We start from the raw sequence: 18,967 nt of genomic DNA on the forward strand, positions 1-18,967 counted from the left end.
TTTTTTCCCAACATCATAGGGATTCTAAAGGTACCCAGAGTTTTTGGGTTCCCATGGAGGAGACCAAGAAATTAGCCAAAATACAGCAAAAAAAAATTGTTGGAAAAAAGGGCTGCAGAAGAAGGCTTGTTTTTTTTTCCTCCTGAAAATGGCATCAACAAATGGTTTGAGGTTCTAAAATCACCATCTTCCCAGCTTTCAGGAACAGGAAGTCTTGAATCAGAAAACCCAATTTTTCAATGCAATTTTGGCATTTTACTGGACATACCATAGTTTTACTATTTTCTGTGCTTTCAGCCTTCTTCCAGTTAGTACCAGAAATGGGTGTAAAAACCAATGCTGGATCCTGGACAGCTAAACATTTCTGAAAAGTAGACAAAATTCTGAATTTCAGCAAGGGGTCATTTGTACAGAAAGTAACAGCTAAAATAAAAAAATATTGAAACTGAGGTGAAAAAAGAGCCATTTCTGTCCACGTTTTTTATAACTTGTTCCAGCTATGGCAGATTTTTGAAAGCAAAAATAGGTATCAAGAAAACGTTTGTATTTCCAAAATGGGCCCAAGATAAGGTGTTGAGAAGCAGTTGTTATTTGCACATCTCTGAATTCCGGGGTCCCCGTACTAGCATGTGAATTACAGGGAATTTCTCAAATATACTTCTTTTTTACACACAGTCTTACGTATGGAAGGAAAAAATGTAGAGAAAGACAAGGGGCAATAACACTTGTTCTGCTATTTTGTGTTCTCCCAAGTCTCTCGATAAAAATGGTACCTCACTTGTGTGGGTAAGCCTAATGCCTGCGATAGGAAACGCAACATGGACACATCACATTTTTAAATTGAAATCTGATGTGTTTTTTGGAAGTGCCTAGCTGTGGATTTTGGCCTCTAGCTCAGCCGGCACCTAGGGAAACCTACCAAACCTGTGCATTTTTGAAAACCTGACACTTAGGGAAATCCAGGATGGGGTGACTTGTGGTGCTCTTACCAGGTTCTCTTACCCAGAATCCTTTGCCAACCTTAAAATTTGGCAAAAAAACACCTTTTCTTCACATTTCTGTGACAGAAAGTTCTGAAATCTGAGAGGAGCCACAAATTTCCTTCCACCCAGCATTTCCAAAAGTCTCTCGACAAAAATGGTACCTAACTTGTGTGGGTAGGCCTAGTGCCCGAGACAGGAAATGCCCCAATACACAACATGGACACATCACATTTTCCCAAAGAAAACTGAGCTGTTTTTTGCAAAGTGCCTAGCTGTGGATTTTGGCCTCAAGCACATCCGGCACCTAGGAAAACCTAGCAAACCTGGACATTTCTGAAAACAAGGCACCTAGGGGAACCCAAGATGGGGTAATTTGTGGTGCTCTCACCAGGTTCTGATACCCAGAATCCTTAGCAAACCTTAACATTTGGCAAAAAAAAACACTTTTCCCCTCACATTTCAGTGCTGCAAAGTTCTGGAATCTGAGGGGAGCCACAAACTTCCTTCTACCCAACGTTCCCCCAGGTCTCCTGATAAAAATGGTAACTTACTTGTGTGGGTAGGCCTAGTGCCTGCAACAGGAAATGCCCCAAAACAACGCGTGGACACATCAAAATTATCAAATACAAAACAGCCTGTTTTTGCTGGGGGCGGAGGTGTGGGGGGGGGCAATTGCATTTTTGGTCCTGGGCTCAGCAGCCATCTAGGGAAACCTACCAAACCCAGACATTTCTGAAAACTAGACACACAAGGGAGTCCGGGAAGGTGTGACTTGTGTGGATCCCCCAGTGTTTTCTTACCCAGAATCCTCAGCAAACCTCAAATTTAGCTACAAAATCACATTTCTCCCACATTTCTGTGTGGGATCACCGCACGGGCACAAATTCCCAACCACCCAACGTTCCCTTCAGTCTCTCGATAAAAATGATATCTCACTTGTGTAGGTGGGCCAAGTGTCTGTGACAGAGAAGAACCAAAAACATGTCAAAATTGAGGAGGAACCAAAGTGAGTCCAAAAGGGCAGTTTGGAAAAAAAAGGGTTTTAAGCTGACAAGTGGGGCAGAGTTTTTATCAGCGTAGATGCAACAATGTTGGGTGGTAGGAATTTTGTGGATTCCTGCAGATTTCGGAAGATTCCATCACAAAAATATGGGGAACATGTGTGATTTCAAGCAAAGTTGGAGGTTTGCAGGGCATTGTGGGTAGGAAAATGGTGCGGAGTGCATGTGAAGTACACCACCCTGGACTTACCCAGATGTTTAGTTTTCAAATGTGTCTAGGTCTCATAGATTTGTCTACATGGCAGTGTCCCAAAGTCTAAACAGTTCAGCCCTCACCATTCCAAGTGGGACGATTTTGAGAGTTAGACAAGCTCTCATGGCCCAAATGTAAAACCAAAACCTAAAATAATCAAATGTCCTCTTGCTTGCCATAGGGATAAGATATTTAAGTGTGCGGAGGGAGAGCTGAAAGGCTGTTACCCTCTTTAGTTGGGGTGGGGGCATAACCATGCCACTAACTGGTTGGTAGCCACCACCCCACTATTTATTTTTAATTACCTGGCATCTAGTAGGCTTTCTGCCTCCCCAGGGAATGGATCGGGGATAATTGCCCCATCTGCCCACCGGTGGGCAGAACAACTTTGTTCCCATTTATTTGGGGTGGCTGTATGGCCATACCTGCACCCTCTTTTAAAAAATAAAATAATTCTTCCCTGGTCTCTGCTGGGCATTCTGCCTCACTTGGGGGCAGATAGGCCTTCCAAAAATAGGCTGATCTGCCCCCAAGCGGAGCAGAAATGGCCAACAGTAATGTGCCCCCATGGGGTGCGACCCTTGCCCAAGGGGCTGCCCCTGCAACCAAAACACACACACCAATTCCTGGGACTAAGTGGTTTCTGCCCTCCTTGGGGGCAGATCGGCTAAATAGATATATGCCGATCTAACCCCAAGGAGGGCAGAAATGGCCTAATATAAATTTGCCCCCAGGGGAACGACCCTTGCCTTAGGGGTTGTGCCCCTTGGTTGAATTAGGCGCAAAAAAAATCCCTGGAGTCTAGTGGTTTCTGGCCCCCTTGGGGGCAGATTGGCCTAATAAAAATAGGACAATCTGCCCCCAAGGTAGGCAGAAATGGCCTAAAATAAAATCCCCCCCCCAGGGGAGCGACCATTGCCTAAGGGGTCGCTCCCCTTGTGTGTAACTGATTGTAGGAAAGTACCATCTTTCTTGGCATGTTACCCCCAATTTCTGCCTGTTTGTCAGTGAGTTTTGCCTGTCTTACTGGGATCCTGATAGCCAGGACCCCAGTGCTCATAGTTTGTGGCCTATTTGTGTTGTCAGTATGCTTGACTGTGTCACTGGAGTTCTGCTAACCAGAACTCAAGTGCTTATGCTCTCTGTGTGTACCAAATGTGTCACTATAGATTAGTGACTCCATATTCCAATTCTGATTGGCACACTGGACCCCCCTTATAACTCCGTAGTATATGGTACCTGGGTACACATGGCTTTGGGGTTCCAGGATATCCTTATGGGCTGCAGCATTTCTTTTGCCACCCATAAGGAGCTCATAAAAACGTTTCATCAGAACTGCCACTGTAGCCTGAGTGAAATAAAGCACACACTATTTCACAGTCATTTTTCACTGAACCGGGTAACTTATAAGTCACCCATATGTCTAACCTTCATTTACTGAAGGCTAGGTGCAAAGTTACTGTGTGTGAGGGCACCCTTGCACTAGCATAGGTGCCCCCACGTTGTCCAGGGCCAAATCCCCAGACTTCGTGAATGCGGGGACACCACTGTAAGCGTGCACTACATAAATGTAAATACATTTATGTAGCTTCACAATGGTAACTTTGAATTTGGCCATGTGAGGTGTCTAAGATCATGGAATTGACCCCCACAGTCCAAATCCGGCATTTGGGGGCCAATCCCATGCACTCTGGGGGCTCCACCATGGACCCCCTGGTACTGCCAAACCAGCTCTCTGAAGTGTCCAATGCAGCCCCAGCTGCTGCCACCTCACAGACAGGTTTCTGCCCTCCTAGGGATTGAGCAGCTCAATCTCAGGAAGGCAGAACAATGCATTTCCTTTAGAAGAGGGGTGTTACACCTGTCCCATTGGAAATAGGTGTTCCAGGCATGGGAGGGGTATCCTCTCAGAGCCTCTGTAAATGCTTTGAAGGGCACAAACGGTGCCCTCCTTGCATAATCCAGTTTACACTGGTTTAGTGACCCCCAGTCCCTGCTCTGGAGCGAAATTGGACAAAGGAAAGGGGAGTGATCACTCCCCTGTCCATCACCACCCCAGGGGTGGTGCCCTGAGCTCCTCCAGAGTGTTCTTAGCATTAGCTAATTTGTATTCTAAGGTGTGGGGACCCTCTGGAGACCTCTGAGTGGCCAGTGCCAGCAGGTGACGACAGAGACCCCTCCTGATAGGTGCATACCTGGGTAGGTAGCCAATCCCCCTGCCAGGGCTATTTATAGTCTCTCCTCTGGGTGTTTCCTCAGATTCGGTTTGCAAGATTAATCCAGGACTCCTCTGCATCCCCTGCTTCAGCTTCTGACCGTCAGATCAACTGCAGACTGCTCCAAGAACCGCTGTAACTGTAACAAAGTATCCAGGAAGACTCCTGTGACCTGCAACTTCATATCCAGTCAGCAATTGCAACAGTTTCCAAGGTGTGCACGCTCTGAGGACTGCCTGTCTTCACCCTGCGCCAGAAGAACCGAAGGAATCTCCTGTGGAGTGACGGAGTCACTTCCCTGCTTCAGCAGGCACCTCTCTGCGAAGACAACCGGTACTCTGGGATTCCTCTCCTGTCGATGAGCATGATCCCTGGAACACAGGTGGTGGACCGAAGTGACCCAGACTGTCCAAAGGTCCAGCTGTCCAAATTTGGTGGAGGTAAGAGTTTGCCTCCCCGTGCTGCGACAGTACTCCTGTGCACCGCGTCTTCTGCAGCCCCTTGGGCTTCTGTGCACGTCTTCCAAAAGTTCTTCGTGCACAAGTGTAGCCCAGGTCCCCAGCACTTCATCCTGCGATACTCCCTGAGTTGTTTGGCAGTGTGGGATCCTCCAGTGTAGTGCTGTGATGACCGCACTTTGCATCTCCTTTGTTCCCGTGTTCTGGAACTCCCGTGGACGCTGCCTGGTCTTCCGATGGCTCTCCGAAGTGCTGAGAGCCCCCTCTGTCTCCTCAGTCCGAGTTGAGACTCCAAGGTCCCTCCTGGGTCCAGGCAGTTCCTCTTTGACGTAGACCACATACTTGTATGAACCAAGTCTTGTTTGCGGAATCCAGTAACGCAAACAGCCTGCATCCAACAATTTGACATGGGACATCTCTTGAACCCAGCAGGAACCCGCTGCTATCATCTGTGGTGCATTTGTGTACTTTTCTTCCAACCGGAGAATCCACTTTTGCATCTTCCTCCAGGTTGGCAGGCGCTCCTGTTCTCCCTGGACTCTTCATCGACTTCTGGACTCGGTCTCCTCTCTCCACAGGTCTTTAGGTCCAGGAATCCATCATTGGTTGCTTGCAGTCTTTCTTGGTTCTTGCATAATTCTTAATCTCGACTTGTAGTGTGTTCTGAGGAAACTTGCTGTACTTTACTCCTGCTTTCCTGGACTCTGGGTTGGGGTACTTTACTTACCTTTGGTGGTTTCCTACACTCCCAGTGCCCCTCTACACACTACACTTGCATAGTCGGGAATTCGACATTCGCATTCCACTATTTTAGTATGTAGTTTGTGTTGCCCCTAAGCCTATTGCAATCTATTGTATTTTCTACTGTTTGCATTAGTCTATGACTGTCTACTTTCCTGTTTTTGGTTACTAGTGTATATATGGTGTATAATACTTTCCTCCAGAAGGAGTATTACCTCTAAGATACCCTGGGGTGGTGATGGACAGGGGAGTGGTCACTGCCCTTTCCTTTGTCCAGTTTCGCGCCAGAGCAGGGGACAAGGGGTCCATGAACCGGTGTAGACTGGCTTATGCAAGGAGGGCACCATCTGTGCCCTTCAAAGCATTTGCAGAGGCTGGGGGAAGCTACCCCTCCCCAGCCTGTAACACCTATTTCCAAAGGGAGAGGGTGTAACACCCTGCTCTCAGAGGAAATGCTTTGTTCTGCCCTGCCTTCCTGGGACTGAGCTGGTCAGACGCTAGGAGGGCAGAACCCTGTCTGTGAGGTCGCAGCAGCTGTAGCTGCAGTGCAAGCCTCAGAGAGCTGGTTTGGCAGTACTGGGGGGTCCATGTTAGAGCCCCCAGGATGCATGGAATTGGCTCCCCAATGTCAGATTTGAAATTGGGGGACAATTCCATGATCTTAGAAACCTTACATGGCCATATTCGGAGTTACCGTTGTGAGGCTACATATAGGTATTGACCTATATGTAGTGCACGCGTGTAATGGCGTCCCGCACTCACAAAGTCCTGGGAAATGGCCCTGAACTATGTGGGGGCACTTTTGCTACTGTAGGGGTGCCCTCACACTTAGTAACTTTGCACCTAACCTTCAGCAAGTGAAGGTTAGACATATAGGTGACTTATAAGTTACTTAAGTGCAGTGAAAATGGCGGTGAAATAACATGTGGTTTATTTGACGGAGGCTGCAGTGGCAGTCCTGTGAAAGGGTTTGTCTGAGCTCCTTATGGGTGGCAAAAGAAATACTGCAGCCGATAAGGATCTCCTGGAACCCCAATGCCCTGGGTACCTAGGTACCATATACTAGGGACTTATAAGGGGGGTCCAGTGTGTCAATTGAAATTGGTAATTGAAGTCACTAGCCTACAGTGACAAATCTAAAAGCAGAGAGAGCATAAGCACTGAGGTTCTGGTTAGCAGAGCCTCACTGACAGAGTCAAGCAATACTGACAACACACACATTAGGCCACAAACTATGAGCACTGGGGTCCTGGCTAGCAGGATCCCATTGAGACAGGTAAAACACACTGACTTATAGGTTTTTATCTATGAGCACTGGTGTCCTGGCTAGCAGGATCCCAGTGACACAGTAAAAACACACTGACACACACTCACAAACAGGCCAAAAGTGGGGGTAACAATGCTAGAAAGAGGCTACTTTCTCACATAGGCCTATTGCAATCTATTGTATTTTCTACTGTTTGCACTATTCTATGACTGTTTACTTACCTGATTTTGGTTACTAGTGTATATATTGTGTATAATACTTACCTACAGAAGGAGTATTGCCTCTAAGATATTTTTAGCCTTGTGTCACTAAAATAATGTACCTTTAAAGTTTTATTTTGGTAACACTGAGTATTGTCTTTTATTTTGTATAAGTACTGTGTAACTACAGTGGTATTGCAGGAGCTTTGCATGTCTCCTAGGTCAGCCTTGGCTGCTCTGCTACAGCTACTCCTGGACAGCCTAAGCTGCTAGAACAATGCCTACAATTCACTAATAAGTGATAACTGGACCTGGTATAAGGTGTAAGTACCTTAGGACCTACTACAAACCAAGCCAGCCTCCTACACTGACATAAAAAAATCCCTGATGTCCAGTGGTTTCTGCAGATTGGCCTAATAAAAATAGGCCTATCTGCCCCCAAGGGGGCCAGAAATGTCCTAAAAACAATATGCCCACCCTCCACAGGGGAGCGACCCTTGTCTAAGGGATCGCTCCCCAAATGTAAAAAAGAAAAAAAGAAATGATCCCTTGTATCTAGAGGTTTCTGCCCCCGAGGGCATATCAGCCTAATTACAATAGGCAGTAAAGGCCTTAAAAAAAATGCAAGGGTCGCTCCCCTTTATTGTTTACAGTAAGTAAATAAAGATCCCTGGTGTCTAGTGGGCATTTCTGAAGCCCGATTGCTTCACGAAAGACAAATGCTCAGCTTCCAGCGTGATGGGGGCGGCCTCTGATGAGGTCAGTGTGCAATTGCGCGCTGTCATCAGTCACTGTGGGCGGGGGGGTGGCTAGGAGAAGCAATTCACCTTCCATCCCTGCCAATGGGAGGGGGCCGGGTGCAGGAATAGCTGGTCTTGTCCTGAGCACACGGCAACCGTGGCCGAGGGCGAGACCAGCTTGTCCAGGGCACCCGAGGGGTTAAAGAACAGAAGCCCCAGGCCAGCGTGAGTTGAGAAAGACTACCTCCCATGCGACCCCAGCAGCAGCATGATGATTGCCGCACTTTAGCACAGCTGTTGTATACTAATGTACTGTGAGGCCTGTGGCAGCTGCAGCATTTTCTCTACTTTGGTAATGTCTCTTTCTAAGGCATTGATTGCAAGTACTTTTGTGTGTATCACTGCTTTCCTAATTAAAGCATAGGTGCTGAAAATAGGAATGAGGGTAGTGGTTTGCTTCACTTTCAAAGCCAAAAGTCACATGTCAGTCTATGTCTCGTGACAAACTTCCTTTTCCATTTAAAATACATATTGGTGTTTATTTTTCTTTCTCAAATGGAAAAGTGAAAGTATTTTCCTAAGTGAACTATACAATAATATTGCTTGGTACAATGAGCAGGGAAGAACAGGCTGTAAAATGCAATTTTTCCTTGACACAGCAAAAGTTAAATACATGTAAATGAATGCTACAATTTTGTCAAAATATACTAGCAATTAGAAAAGCACAAGTGAAGCATATTTTTACATAATTCTTTAGAGTAACGGAAACATACATTTTATTAGGATCAAAACACGCACAAATAAAACATTCAGTAAAACCAGATTTCCACACAGTCTCTTGCACTCTACATAAGTTTGTCATTAAAAGTTTTTTTGAAAATTTAGTGGCCATTGCAATGGAAAATGTGCTGCCTTTAACAGAGAGTGTGCTATTTCACCATGCTTTAGTAATATTTTTGCAAATTTCATGACTTCATTAGTTTTACATGTGAGAAAGTGTCACACATTTGGCAGTAGAATGTCACTCCTAAGTACCTTGAAACTTTAAAAATGTCACACATAGGCAATCTCTAAACTTGGCAGCTATTAAGGTAGCTGGCTCCCACTAGATCTGCAAGAGTTCTCTCCCTATTTTCTTCTCTTTATTTTCCATTTTGCTGCCTTTTGGCCTCTTCTGGACCACTTGGTTACTGCATCTGTAAGTTGGGAGAAGTAAATCACCCTGTAGAAATTTGAGTATAGCATAAACGTAGGTGAATTTCAGGTTACATTATAGCTGTATGTATGTTTTACTGTAATGCTTAATAAACAGAAATTGGAACAAAAATTTAGAACATTTTGTATAGATCCCTTCTTATACTTATTAAATAATAGTATGAGATTTCTTGACTATCTCAGAACTCACGCATTGTTTATCAAAGTAAAAACTTCATTCAAGTATATTTAACGCATTGCTCGACTTTCTTGTAGACAACTTTGTATAGTCGTCTTGTGGATAATGCTACATTTTTCTTTTTTTGTTTAGGAAGGCATGAAGATGTGCATGTATATGCAAAACACATTGACAAGACTTTCAAGGTACTGTCCATGCTAATTATGAAATAAAATTGACTATGTGATTATGGAAAGTAATATGTAGTATGTTTTCCTTCCTTACATTGTATGTGTATGAAGTTCTCAAAACCCATGCTAGCACCGTGCCCGTATTCTGTTTTGTATCCTGCACATTTCACATACCGATAGAAATTTTAAAACATCTACAATAATTTACCAAGCTCAGTGTTGGAAAAGGCCATATTTTGCATGTTGTTCCCCCACATTTTTCCTTTCCATGCTGAACCCTTTTTTTGCTGACCATAGGACTTTGTGACTATACCCTGCCAACTAAAGGCCAGGAGCATGTGCTCTCTCTCTTCTTAGCATAGGTAAATTGGCCTACACCTAGGTGGCACATTTAATTTACTTATATGTCTCTACCATATTGTACTACATGCATTTAGGGCCTGACAAATAAATGCTATAAGTGGGCTGCAGCACTCATTGTGCAACCCACTACAGTAGCAGTGTAAAACATGTCTCCAGTCCTTCCTCCACAGCCTGTGTGTTCAGTTTTAAACTTCCGTTTTGACCTGGCAAAATAATCCTTTTGCCAGGCCTAAACCTACCTTTAACATACCTAAGCAGACCTTCCAGGATATTAATAATATCCTTCCAACAATTCTGCAAGTTGCCGGTCACATCCACAGAATTGCGCTGGTGCCATAAGATGGGCTGCAGTACCTATTTCAATAATTCAACACAAAGAAAAATGGTCAAGGCACTTAAAACTGTGAAAATAGCAAGTTTGTTGCGATGTCAAGAACTCCGTGTTTCGGTTTACCGGACTTTCTCAAGTGCAGGTTAAATTGCCTTTAGAGATTATATTGGGCAACCAATCACAACTTAAAAAACATAGTAGACAGACTATGTTCTAACAAACCACCAAGTAACATCAGCGTAAAATTTAAATATAGATACATTCATTCTGTGCTCTTTGCACTAATGTACACATATATCAAAACAGAAAAACAATTACAGAATTTTAGTGCAAAAAGGCTTAGTAGTCTCAAATCAATCCATTTGATGCATGTCGGTGTTATGTGCAGTCTACTCCTTTCATCCCTTAAAACTGCTTAACAAGTCCCCGTGCGTGCAATACAATGTATCAGGATCAAGACTGCCATGTTCCCTGCATGTGTAAATCAAGAACTTACTCAAGGCAATTGAATCACATCTCCTGGGAGAGTCGATTAAATCGCAGTGCAAGTCTTAACAAGGAATTTCTTGGTTACCATTGGTGCCTAGAGGGCATAATATCACATGATGGTCATAATGTCCCAGTGGGCACATATTTACATAATACCATTTTCATATGTGCAGAGTTCCTGTGTGTGTGATACAGTATGTCGGGATCAGGTTTGCTGCTTGTGTAAATAACGGACGCTCTCAAAATAATTGAATTGCATCTCATATGAGAGTCAATTAAAACCCATTGGAAGTCTTCTAGCAAGGAATTACTTGGGTGACATGGGTGCTTAGAGGGAATAATGTCACTTCATGGTCATAAAGCCTCAGTGTGCACATGCAATTTACATAATAAATTTTAACAGCCGCAAATGTGACAATCAGATCCGATCGGCAGATAATTGTACATGCTCATACTATTAAGTGTGCATGCATTGATGTCTGGACGTTGCATACAAATGGCAATAATGCACTTATAGGTATGTAAGACACAAGATATAATGTGATGGTCATGGAGCCCCAGTGGGCACTTGCAATTTTAATCTACAATTTCATGTTTGTGTATATATATATATATATAAACATATGCAGCAATAATTATCAAAACCCTAGCAAAGAAAAAACATGTAGAAAACCTATGGAAAATTACGATTGAACCTGCACTTGAGAATGGCTGCTAAGCCGAAACTCTTTGTCCATGGCATTGCAATAAAATTGCTATTTTCATCATAAGGAATGCCGTGACCCTTTTTCTTAACATAGAAATATATATATTCACTGAAAAAAACAAAGGTTACATGGACGTTATAGTTAGGTTCTGAATGTACTCATACAAAACCATAGAAATTCTGCAGTTATATTTACCTGAGCTAGCTATAACTTGCGCTCCTGTAATGGACTGCTCATGACCCCACATATCACATCATTCATGACATGGTCAGTGACATCACTGTTGACATTAATGATGACATCTTATATGACATCACTGATGACATCATCCAGTGAGTATAAGTGGTTGTATCGATGTGTGAATGGGTCCGTGGGTCTATGGATGAATGAGTGGTTGACCCATTTGCTGTATGGGAGACTGAATGGATGTGTATGAAGCTGTATGCGTGAGCAAGTGACTGTGTAAGCAACTGCATTTCATTTGTTAATGGGTCTGTGGGTGTCTGTATGTGTGAGAGAGTGGGTGTCAGAGTGGTTGTCTGGGTAAGTGAATTTGTGTCATTGTATTGGTGAGTGACTTGGTGAGTCAGTTACTCTATGTGTCAGTCAGTGAGTGTCTGAATGGCTGTAAGTATAACTCAGTGGCTGTGTCTGAGTGTATGGGAGAGTCAGTGGGTGTATGAGTGTCTGTATCCTAAACTGAGTGGGTTTGTCTTTTTTTATATAGGATTGTGCGTGAACATGTGAGAATGTGTGTTGGTCAGTTTTAGTGGCTGCATGGGTGACTGAGTGGGTATGTGAGTGCCTGTTCATGTGATTGAGTTGGTGTGTGAATAGTTGTATAGTTGAGTGATTGTGTGTGTAAGTGGCTGTACTGATGAGTCAGTGACTGTGTATGGGTGAACGTGTGGGTGTGTCAGTGCTTCTACAACTGATTGACTGGATGTGTTGCTAGATGAGTGATCTATTAGTGGGCTATGCGAGTTATTGTATGGGTGTATTAATGGGTGTGTCTGAGTGCATGGGTGTATGAGTGAGTGTGAAAGTAACTGTGAGTCTGTCTGTGTGAGTGAGTGATTGTGTCAGTGGCTGTTTGACTGAATAAATGTCTGTATAGCACTACTTTTATGCATCTCTGAATAAGTATGTGAGTAGATTTGTGTCTATGAGTATACAAGAGTTTGTATCAGCAAATGAGTGGGTGTATGACTGTGTGGATGATGTCATCAGTGATGGCATATGAGAAATCATATGAGATGACATCAGTGATGTCACTGACCATGTCATGAGTGATGTAAAATGTAAGGTCATAAGTGGTGTATTACAGGAACGCAAATTATAGTAAGCTAAGGCAACTATAACTTCTCAATTTCTACGGTCTTGTATGAGTAAATTCAGAACCTAACTATAACGCCCCTGTAACCTTTGTTTTCTTTTTCAGTGAATTTTTTAAAATTCTATTCACTAACTAAAACGTCCCTGTAACCTTTGTTTTTTTCACAGAATTTCTAGGCTTTTAAAAAAATTATATTTCCTAACTTTAACATCCTTTTAACCTTTTGTATTTTTATGGAAGTTCCAAGGTTTGTTTAAGTATATTCTAAAACTATAACTTGTGTATAATGTTTTTTTTTTTTTTTGTGGTAATTATACTTTTTTTTCTCATGTACTTAGATTTTAACCCCAGATGTCTGGGGAAAAAAGTGTTAGGAATCCTTTCATTAAACTCTGCCACAATGAAATACACAAACCCTGTACAGTGTTGCAAATTGAACTGAAGAGGCCCTATCCTTCTTATAAAAGTGCTGCTGATACTGTTTTATACTTTATTCAGTATTTACACAGTTCTGAACCAGTATTGTAATATTATTATTTTTTATTTGAATTAATCTTGGAACTGCTGTGCCATCCGCGGTTCCACACAAGTAGAAGGGCAAAGCTTTATGGTTTCCGTTCCGATCATGTGACTGGAATGAATATGTGATTCGGATCCACGGATTCACAATAATGTTTATTTTTTTAATTTATTTTTTTAAAGAAGAATTACAATGTGCTCCCATATAAACAGAAAACTCAACATATTTACAACTCACAAATATATTTTATTTATTTACAATAGAACACAAAACTTATATTACATTTTTCATGGAACCGCGACTTCAGTTCGGAACCGCGGAGCCGCTCAATGTGTGAAGAGCAATCTGGCATTTCATTGATTACTTCTGAACCACACCTAGTTCTGGGTAGGGACACTCCCTAAAACAGTTATTCTTCTGCTACCTCTTGCGGGAGAAGCATCTCAGCTGTGATCCTTCTGCTACAGAAGTTTCCAGAATGGAGGAAAGGAGTGCTCCACCACCACCTGGAGAGTCTCAAGATATATGAAGAAGATGATTCCAGGCCTAGAAAAAACATAAAATTTTTACTAGACCTGCAGGTCGAGTAGCTTGAATAATCTACTCGACTTAGCTGTAATGTACTTGACCCGGAAACGGGTTTCAAATTGTGTGATCCTAGGCAAATATTGTATTTTACAGAGTCACCTTTTTCTTCATTCTCACATGAGTGCACCTGCAAATGTGTGAGTTCAGCATTTCTGCTGTAAAAAATTCCTCTTTTGTTTGATTAAATACACTAAACGTTTGCTCCATGTATAACAAATGTAGCCCATATATAGGGTACACATGATCCATGAGTTGCCTCTTAGTTTACTAATAGCTTTGCAATCAGGGCAGGAGTGTTTCTCAGTTTATGTTTAAAAACTCACTTTTAATAAGTATTTTAGTAAAGCATGATGTGGTAGCACACTGTCATTTACAGACAGTAAATTTCCAAGAAATGTCCAAAAACCTTCCCACTAACTTGCAGGTTTACTGATAAAACTATATAGTGTATTAACAATAATCTGTGAAAACTTGGTTTCAGAAAACATATTCATCATTTGCACATCACCAAGTAAAGTGTTCTGACTTTTTTCATCCTAATAAAATATTTTTTTTTTCATCACACAGAAGTACAAAAAATGGTATGTCACAGCTACTGAAATATATTTTGAAATGTTTGTGAAGTTGACTTAGTTATATAAATGTTGTGTAATAGGAAAAACCTGATATCGACTGCCTTTCATTTCACACAGTTTACCTTAACAAAATCCTGGAACTCAGCAGTCGCAAGGAAAAGTAATTGTATTGCAAGAAGACAAACTGACTTTTGACTTCTGTCTCTGAACACAGAGAAAATCTGACAAGAATTAGATTTAAAGGCACCTTAACCCCTAGGGTGCCTGGGACGTAACAGTTACGTCCTGGGCAGCACCGCTCGTGTGCCCAGGACGTAACCGTTACGTCCTGCACCCGGCCCTCGGGGGAAGCGCTAGTGCTCCCCCCGAGGGCCTCCCTCCCAACTCCCCTAAATATTTTTAGGCCTTTTCTACCCCCCCTGGAGGCAGATCGGCCTAATATAATCAGGACGATCTGCCCCCAGGGGGCAAAAACCTCTAGACACCAGGGATATATATATATTTTTTATTTACTTTGTTTTTATGTATGGGGAGCGACCCCTTAGGCAAGGGTCACTCCCCTTGGGGGCAAATTGTATTTAGGCCATTTCTGCCCCCCTTGGGGGCAGATCAGCCTATTTTTGTTAGGCCAAACCACTAGACACCAGGGATTGGTGTGTATGTGTGTGTTTTGTTTGGGGGGCAGCCCCTTGGACAAGGGTCGCTTCCCATGGGGGCACTTTAGTGTTGGCCATATCTGCCCATTGGCCTATTTTTGGAAGGTCCATCTGCCCTCAAGGGGTGCAAAAAGCCCACCAGGGACCAGGGAAGATTTTTGTTCAAAATAAGAGGGTGGGTGTATGGCTATACCCCCACCCCAAATAAATGGGGCCAAAGTTGTTCTGCCCACTAGTGGGCAGATTGGGCAATTACCCCCGATACACACCCCGGGGGGGGGGGGCAGAAAGTCTATTAGATGCCAGGGAATTGAAAAAGAAAAAAATTGTGAGGTGGTGGCTACCAACCAGTATGGGCCTGGTTATGCCCCCACCCCAACTGAAGGGGGTAACAGTCTTTCAGCTCTCCCACGCACACTAAAACATCTTATCTCACGGCAAGCAAGAGGACATTTGATGATTTTGGGTTTGTTTTTACATTTGGGCCATGAGAGCTTGGTAACTCTCAGAATCATCCCACTTCAAATGGTGAGGGCTGCACTTTTTTGACTTTGGAACGCTGACACGTAGAAAAATCCACAAGACCTAGACACATCTGAAAAGTAAACATCTGGTTGATTCCAGGGTGGTGTGCTTCACATGCACCCCACACCATTTTCTTACCCACAATGCCCTGCAAACCTCCAATTTTGCTGGAAATCATAAGTTTCCCACATTTTTGTGATGGAACCTTCCGGAATTTGCAGGCATCCACAAACTTCCTACCACCCAACATTGTCTCATCTATCCCGATAAAATTCTGCTGCACTTGTCAGCCTAAAAATGTTTTTTTTTAAACTGCCCTTTTGGACCTGTTTTGGTTGCCCCCCCAAAAAATTTTGACATGTTTTTGGCTCTTCCCTGTCACAGGCACTTGGCCCACCTACACAAGTGAAATATAATTTTTACTGGGAGACTGAGGGGAACGTTGGGTGGTAGGACATTTGTCCCAGTGCGTTGATCCCACACAGAAATGTATGTGATTTGTTTAGCTAAATTTGAGGTTTGCTGAGGATTCTGGGTAAGAAAACTTTGGGGGATCCACGCAAGTCATCCCTGGACTTCCTGGGGTGTCTAGTTCAAAGAAATGTCTGGGTTTGGTAGGTTTCCCTAGATGCTTGCTGAGCCCAGGACCAAAAACGCAGGTGCCACCTTCCCCGCAAAAACAGGTAGTTTAGTATTTGATCATTTTGATTTGTTCAGATAGTGTTTTGGGGCATTTCCTGTCGCAAGCACGAGGCCTACCCACACAAGTGAGGTACCATTTTTATCTGGAGAGTTGGGGGGAACGCTGGGTGGACGTAAATTTGTGGCTCCTCTCATATTCCAGAACTTTCTGTCACTGATATGTGAGGAAAGGGTGTTTTATGGGCAAAATTTTGAGGTTTGCAAAGGATTCTGTGTAACAGAACCTGGTGAGAGCCCCACAAGTCACGCCATCTTGGATTCCCATAGGTGTCTAGTTTTAAAAAATGTGCAGATTTGGTAGGTTTCCCTAGGTGCCGGCTGAGCTAGAGGGCAAAATCTACAGCTAGGCACGTTGCAAAAAATACGTCAGATTTCAATGTACAAATGTGATGGGTCCATGTTGCGTTTATTGTTGCGAGTATTAGGCCTACCCAAGCAAGTGAGGTACCATTTGTATCGGGAGACTTAGGGGAACACAGAATAGCAAAACAAAAGTGTTATTGCCCTTTGTCTTTCTCTACATTTTTTCCTTCCAAATGTAAGAGTGTGTAAAAAGGGCGTCTATTTAAGAAATGCCCTGTAATTCACATGTTAGTATGGACAGCCCGGAATTCAGAGATGTACAAATAACCACTGCTTCTCAACACCTTATCTTGTGCCCATTTTGGAAATAGAAAGGTTTTCTTGATACCTATTTTTCACTCTGTATTTCAGCAAATGAATTGCTGCATACCCGTTATAGAATGAAAACCCGTTGCAAAGTGCAGCTCATTTATTGGCTCTGGGTACCTAGGGTTCTTGATGAACCTACAAGCCCTATATGTCCCCACAACCAGAAGAGTCCAGGAGACGTAACAGTTTATTGTTTTCAAAAATCTGACATTGCAGGAAAAAGTTACAGAGTAAAACGTGGAGAAAAATGGCTGTGTTTTTCACCTCAGTTTCAATATTTTTTCATTTGAAATTGTTATTTTCTGTAGGAAATCTTTGTAGGATCCACACAAATTACCCCTGCTGAATTCAGAATTTTGTCTACTTTTCAGAAATGTTTAGCTGTCCAGGATCCAGCATTAGTTTCACACCCATTTCTGTCACTAACTGGAAGGAGGCTGAAAGCACAAAAAATAGTAAAAATGGGGTATGTCCCAGTAAAATGCCAAAATTGTGTGGGGAAGATGATGATTTTAGCACCACAAACCCTTTGTTGATGTCATTTTCGGGGGAAAAACACAAGTCTTCTTATGCAGCCCTTTTCCACTTTTTGTTTTAAAAAAAAAATGAAATTTTTGCTGTATTTTGGCTAATTTCTTGGTCTCCTTCAGGGGAACCCACAAACTCGGAGTACCTCTAGAATCCCTAGGATATTGGGGAAAAAAGGACACAAATTTGGCGTGGGTAGCTTATATGGACAAAAAGTTATGAGGGCCTAAGCGTGAACTGCCCCAAATAGCCAAAAAATGGCCTGGCACCTGAGGGGAAAAGGCCTGGCAGCGAAGGGGTTAATTGCTAATTCAGTTTCTGACTTAACAGAGCACTTGTTCTTTTTGCACTCGCCAGAAGGCACAAGTAGGTTCTAAAAATAGCTCAAACTGATCACATATACCTTGCCATAGCAAGTGGTCGAGTAGATTTTTTGAGCCCTGGATTCTCAACAGGAGCCTTCTTCATCTAGAAAAGAGTAATGTATGGATTTTTTATTACCATACTTAGTGGGGAAAAAAAGTCAGTGCAAGAATTGTGAAATGCAACCTCTGTGAAAAAAATTTTCTCATGGTACATCAAAGAAATACAGTCACGGAACGTCGAGTATGTGGAAACATCTGCGCACAATCCACGAACGGGCATACCGACGAACGATGAGAGAAAAAGACCTGACACATTCAGATGCTGAACCTAGTACATCATCATCTAGCCAAGCTTCTGCTCAAAATATCAGTATGCGAGCCACATGCACTGAATTTGGTCAAAAGGTAACATCCTGCAGCTTCCGCCGTAATCTTGTGGTTGGAAAAGTTAAAAATGTCAACAACTTCTTTTTGCAGGTCAAAAACCAGAGTTGCTAATTTTTTTCCACACGTTTTTTCTTCATACTAGCTGTTATTGCACGCTGTTGTGCTTTCATAACGCAAAGGTATTGCATTTAAGTTTTTCTCAAGTTTCCAATACATTTTATGAAAAAAACATTGTTATATCAAAAAACACAAAAAATGGTTCTTGTTAGAACCACCACTGAATCAGAGTGAAGTGTTTGAGTCTTTATTACTCATCAGTATTTCCATTCCTGTGTGAGTGTATATATACATTTTCATTTCCATATACAAGATTATCATTTTCTGTCTGGGTGTCTCTATCCATAATCGTGTCCCTGGGTGTGTTAGTGTATTTGTAAAACTGATCCTGGGTATGTCAATGTATATAATGGTGCCTACCTGTTTATTTAAATGGAAGCATTACTATATAACTGGCTTTGTTAGTTTCTGCATTAGTGTCTGCCTGGGTCTCTCAGTATATGCATCAGTGTGTATTTCAGTGTGTTAGTGTGTGTGTTAATGTGTCTCTGGATGTATTCATCTTTACATCAGTATGCAGTCATATGGGCCTGGATTTGTCCGTGCATGCATCATTTTGCATTTGGGTCTGTCAGTGCATTCAGTAGTATCTATACGGCTGTACTAGTGATTGGATAAGTTTGTACATGTCTTTGTTAGTGTATGCATACGTTTCTGCCTGGCTATGTCAGTGTATGCATCAAT

The 18,967-nt window shown here is 42.7% G+C and overlaps 1 protein-coding gene across 4 annotated transcripts in view; it reads left to right on the forward strand.

The window, feature by feature from the left end:
- ECHDC1 (ethylmalonyl-CoA decarboxylase 1) overlaps positions 1 to 18,967 on the forward strand; it is a 234,432-nt gene that overhangs the window by 161,697 nt on the left and 53,768 nt on the right. For 3 of the 4 annotated variants that reach the window (XM_069234843.1, XM_069234846.1, XM_069234844.1), the window contains exon 4: positions 9,389 to 9,437. In XM_069234843.1, the coding sequence (XP_069090944.1) occupies positions 9,389 to 9,437 (49 nt within the window). Of the gene's footprint in view, positions 1 to 9,384; positions 9,438 to 18,967 lie in introns of all 4 variants that reach the window. The other variant, XM_069234845.1, reaches the window with a different exon arrangement.

Source organism: Pleurodeles waltl, chromosome 5 (genome assembly GCF_031143425.1).
Source record: "Pleurodeles waltl isolate 20211129_DDA chromosome 5, aPleWal1.hap1.20221129, whole genome shotgun sequence".
Taxonomy (NCBI): Eukaryota; Metazoa; Chordata; class Amphibia; order Caudata; family Salamandridae; genus Pleurodeles; species Pleurodeles waltl.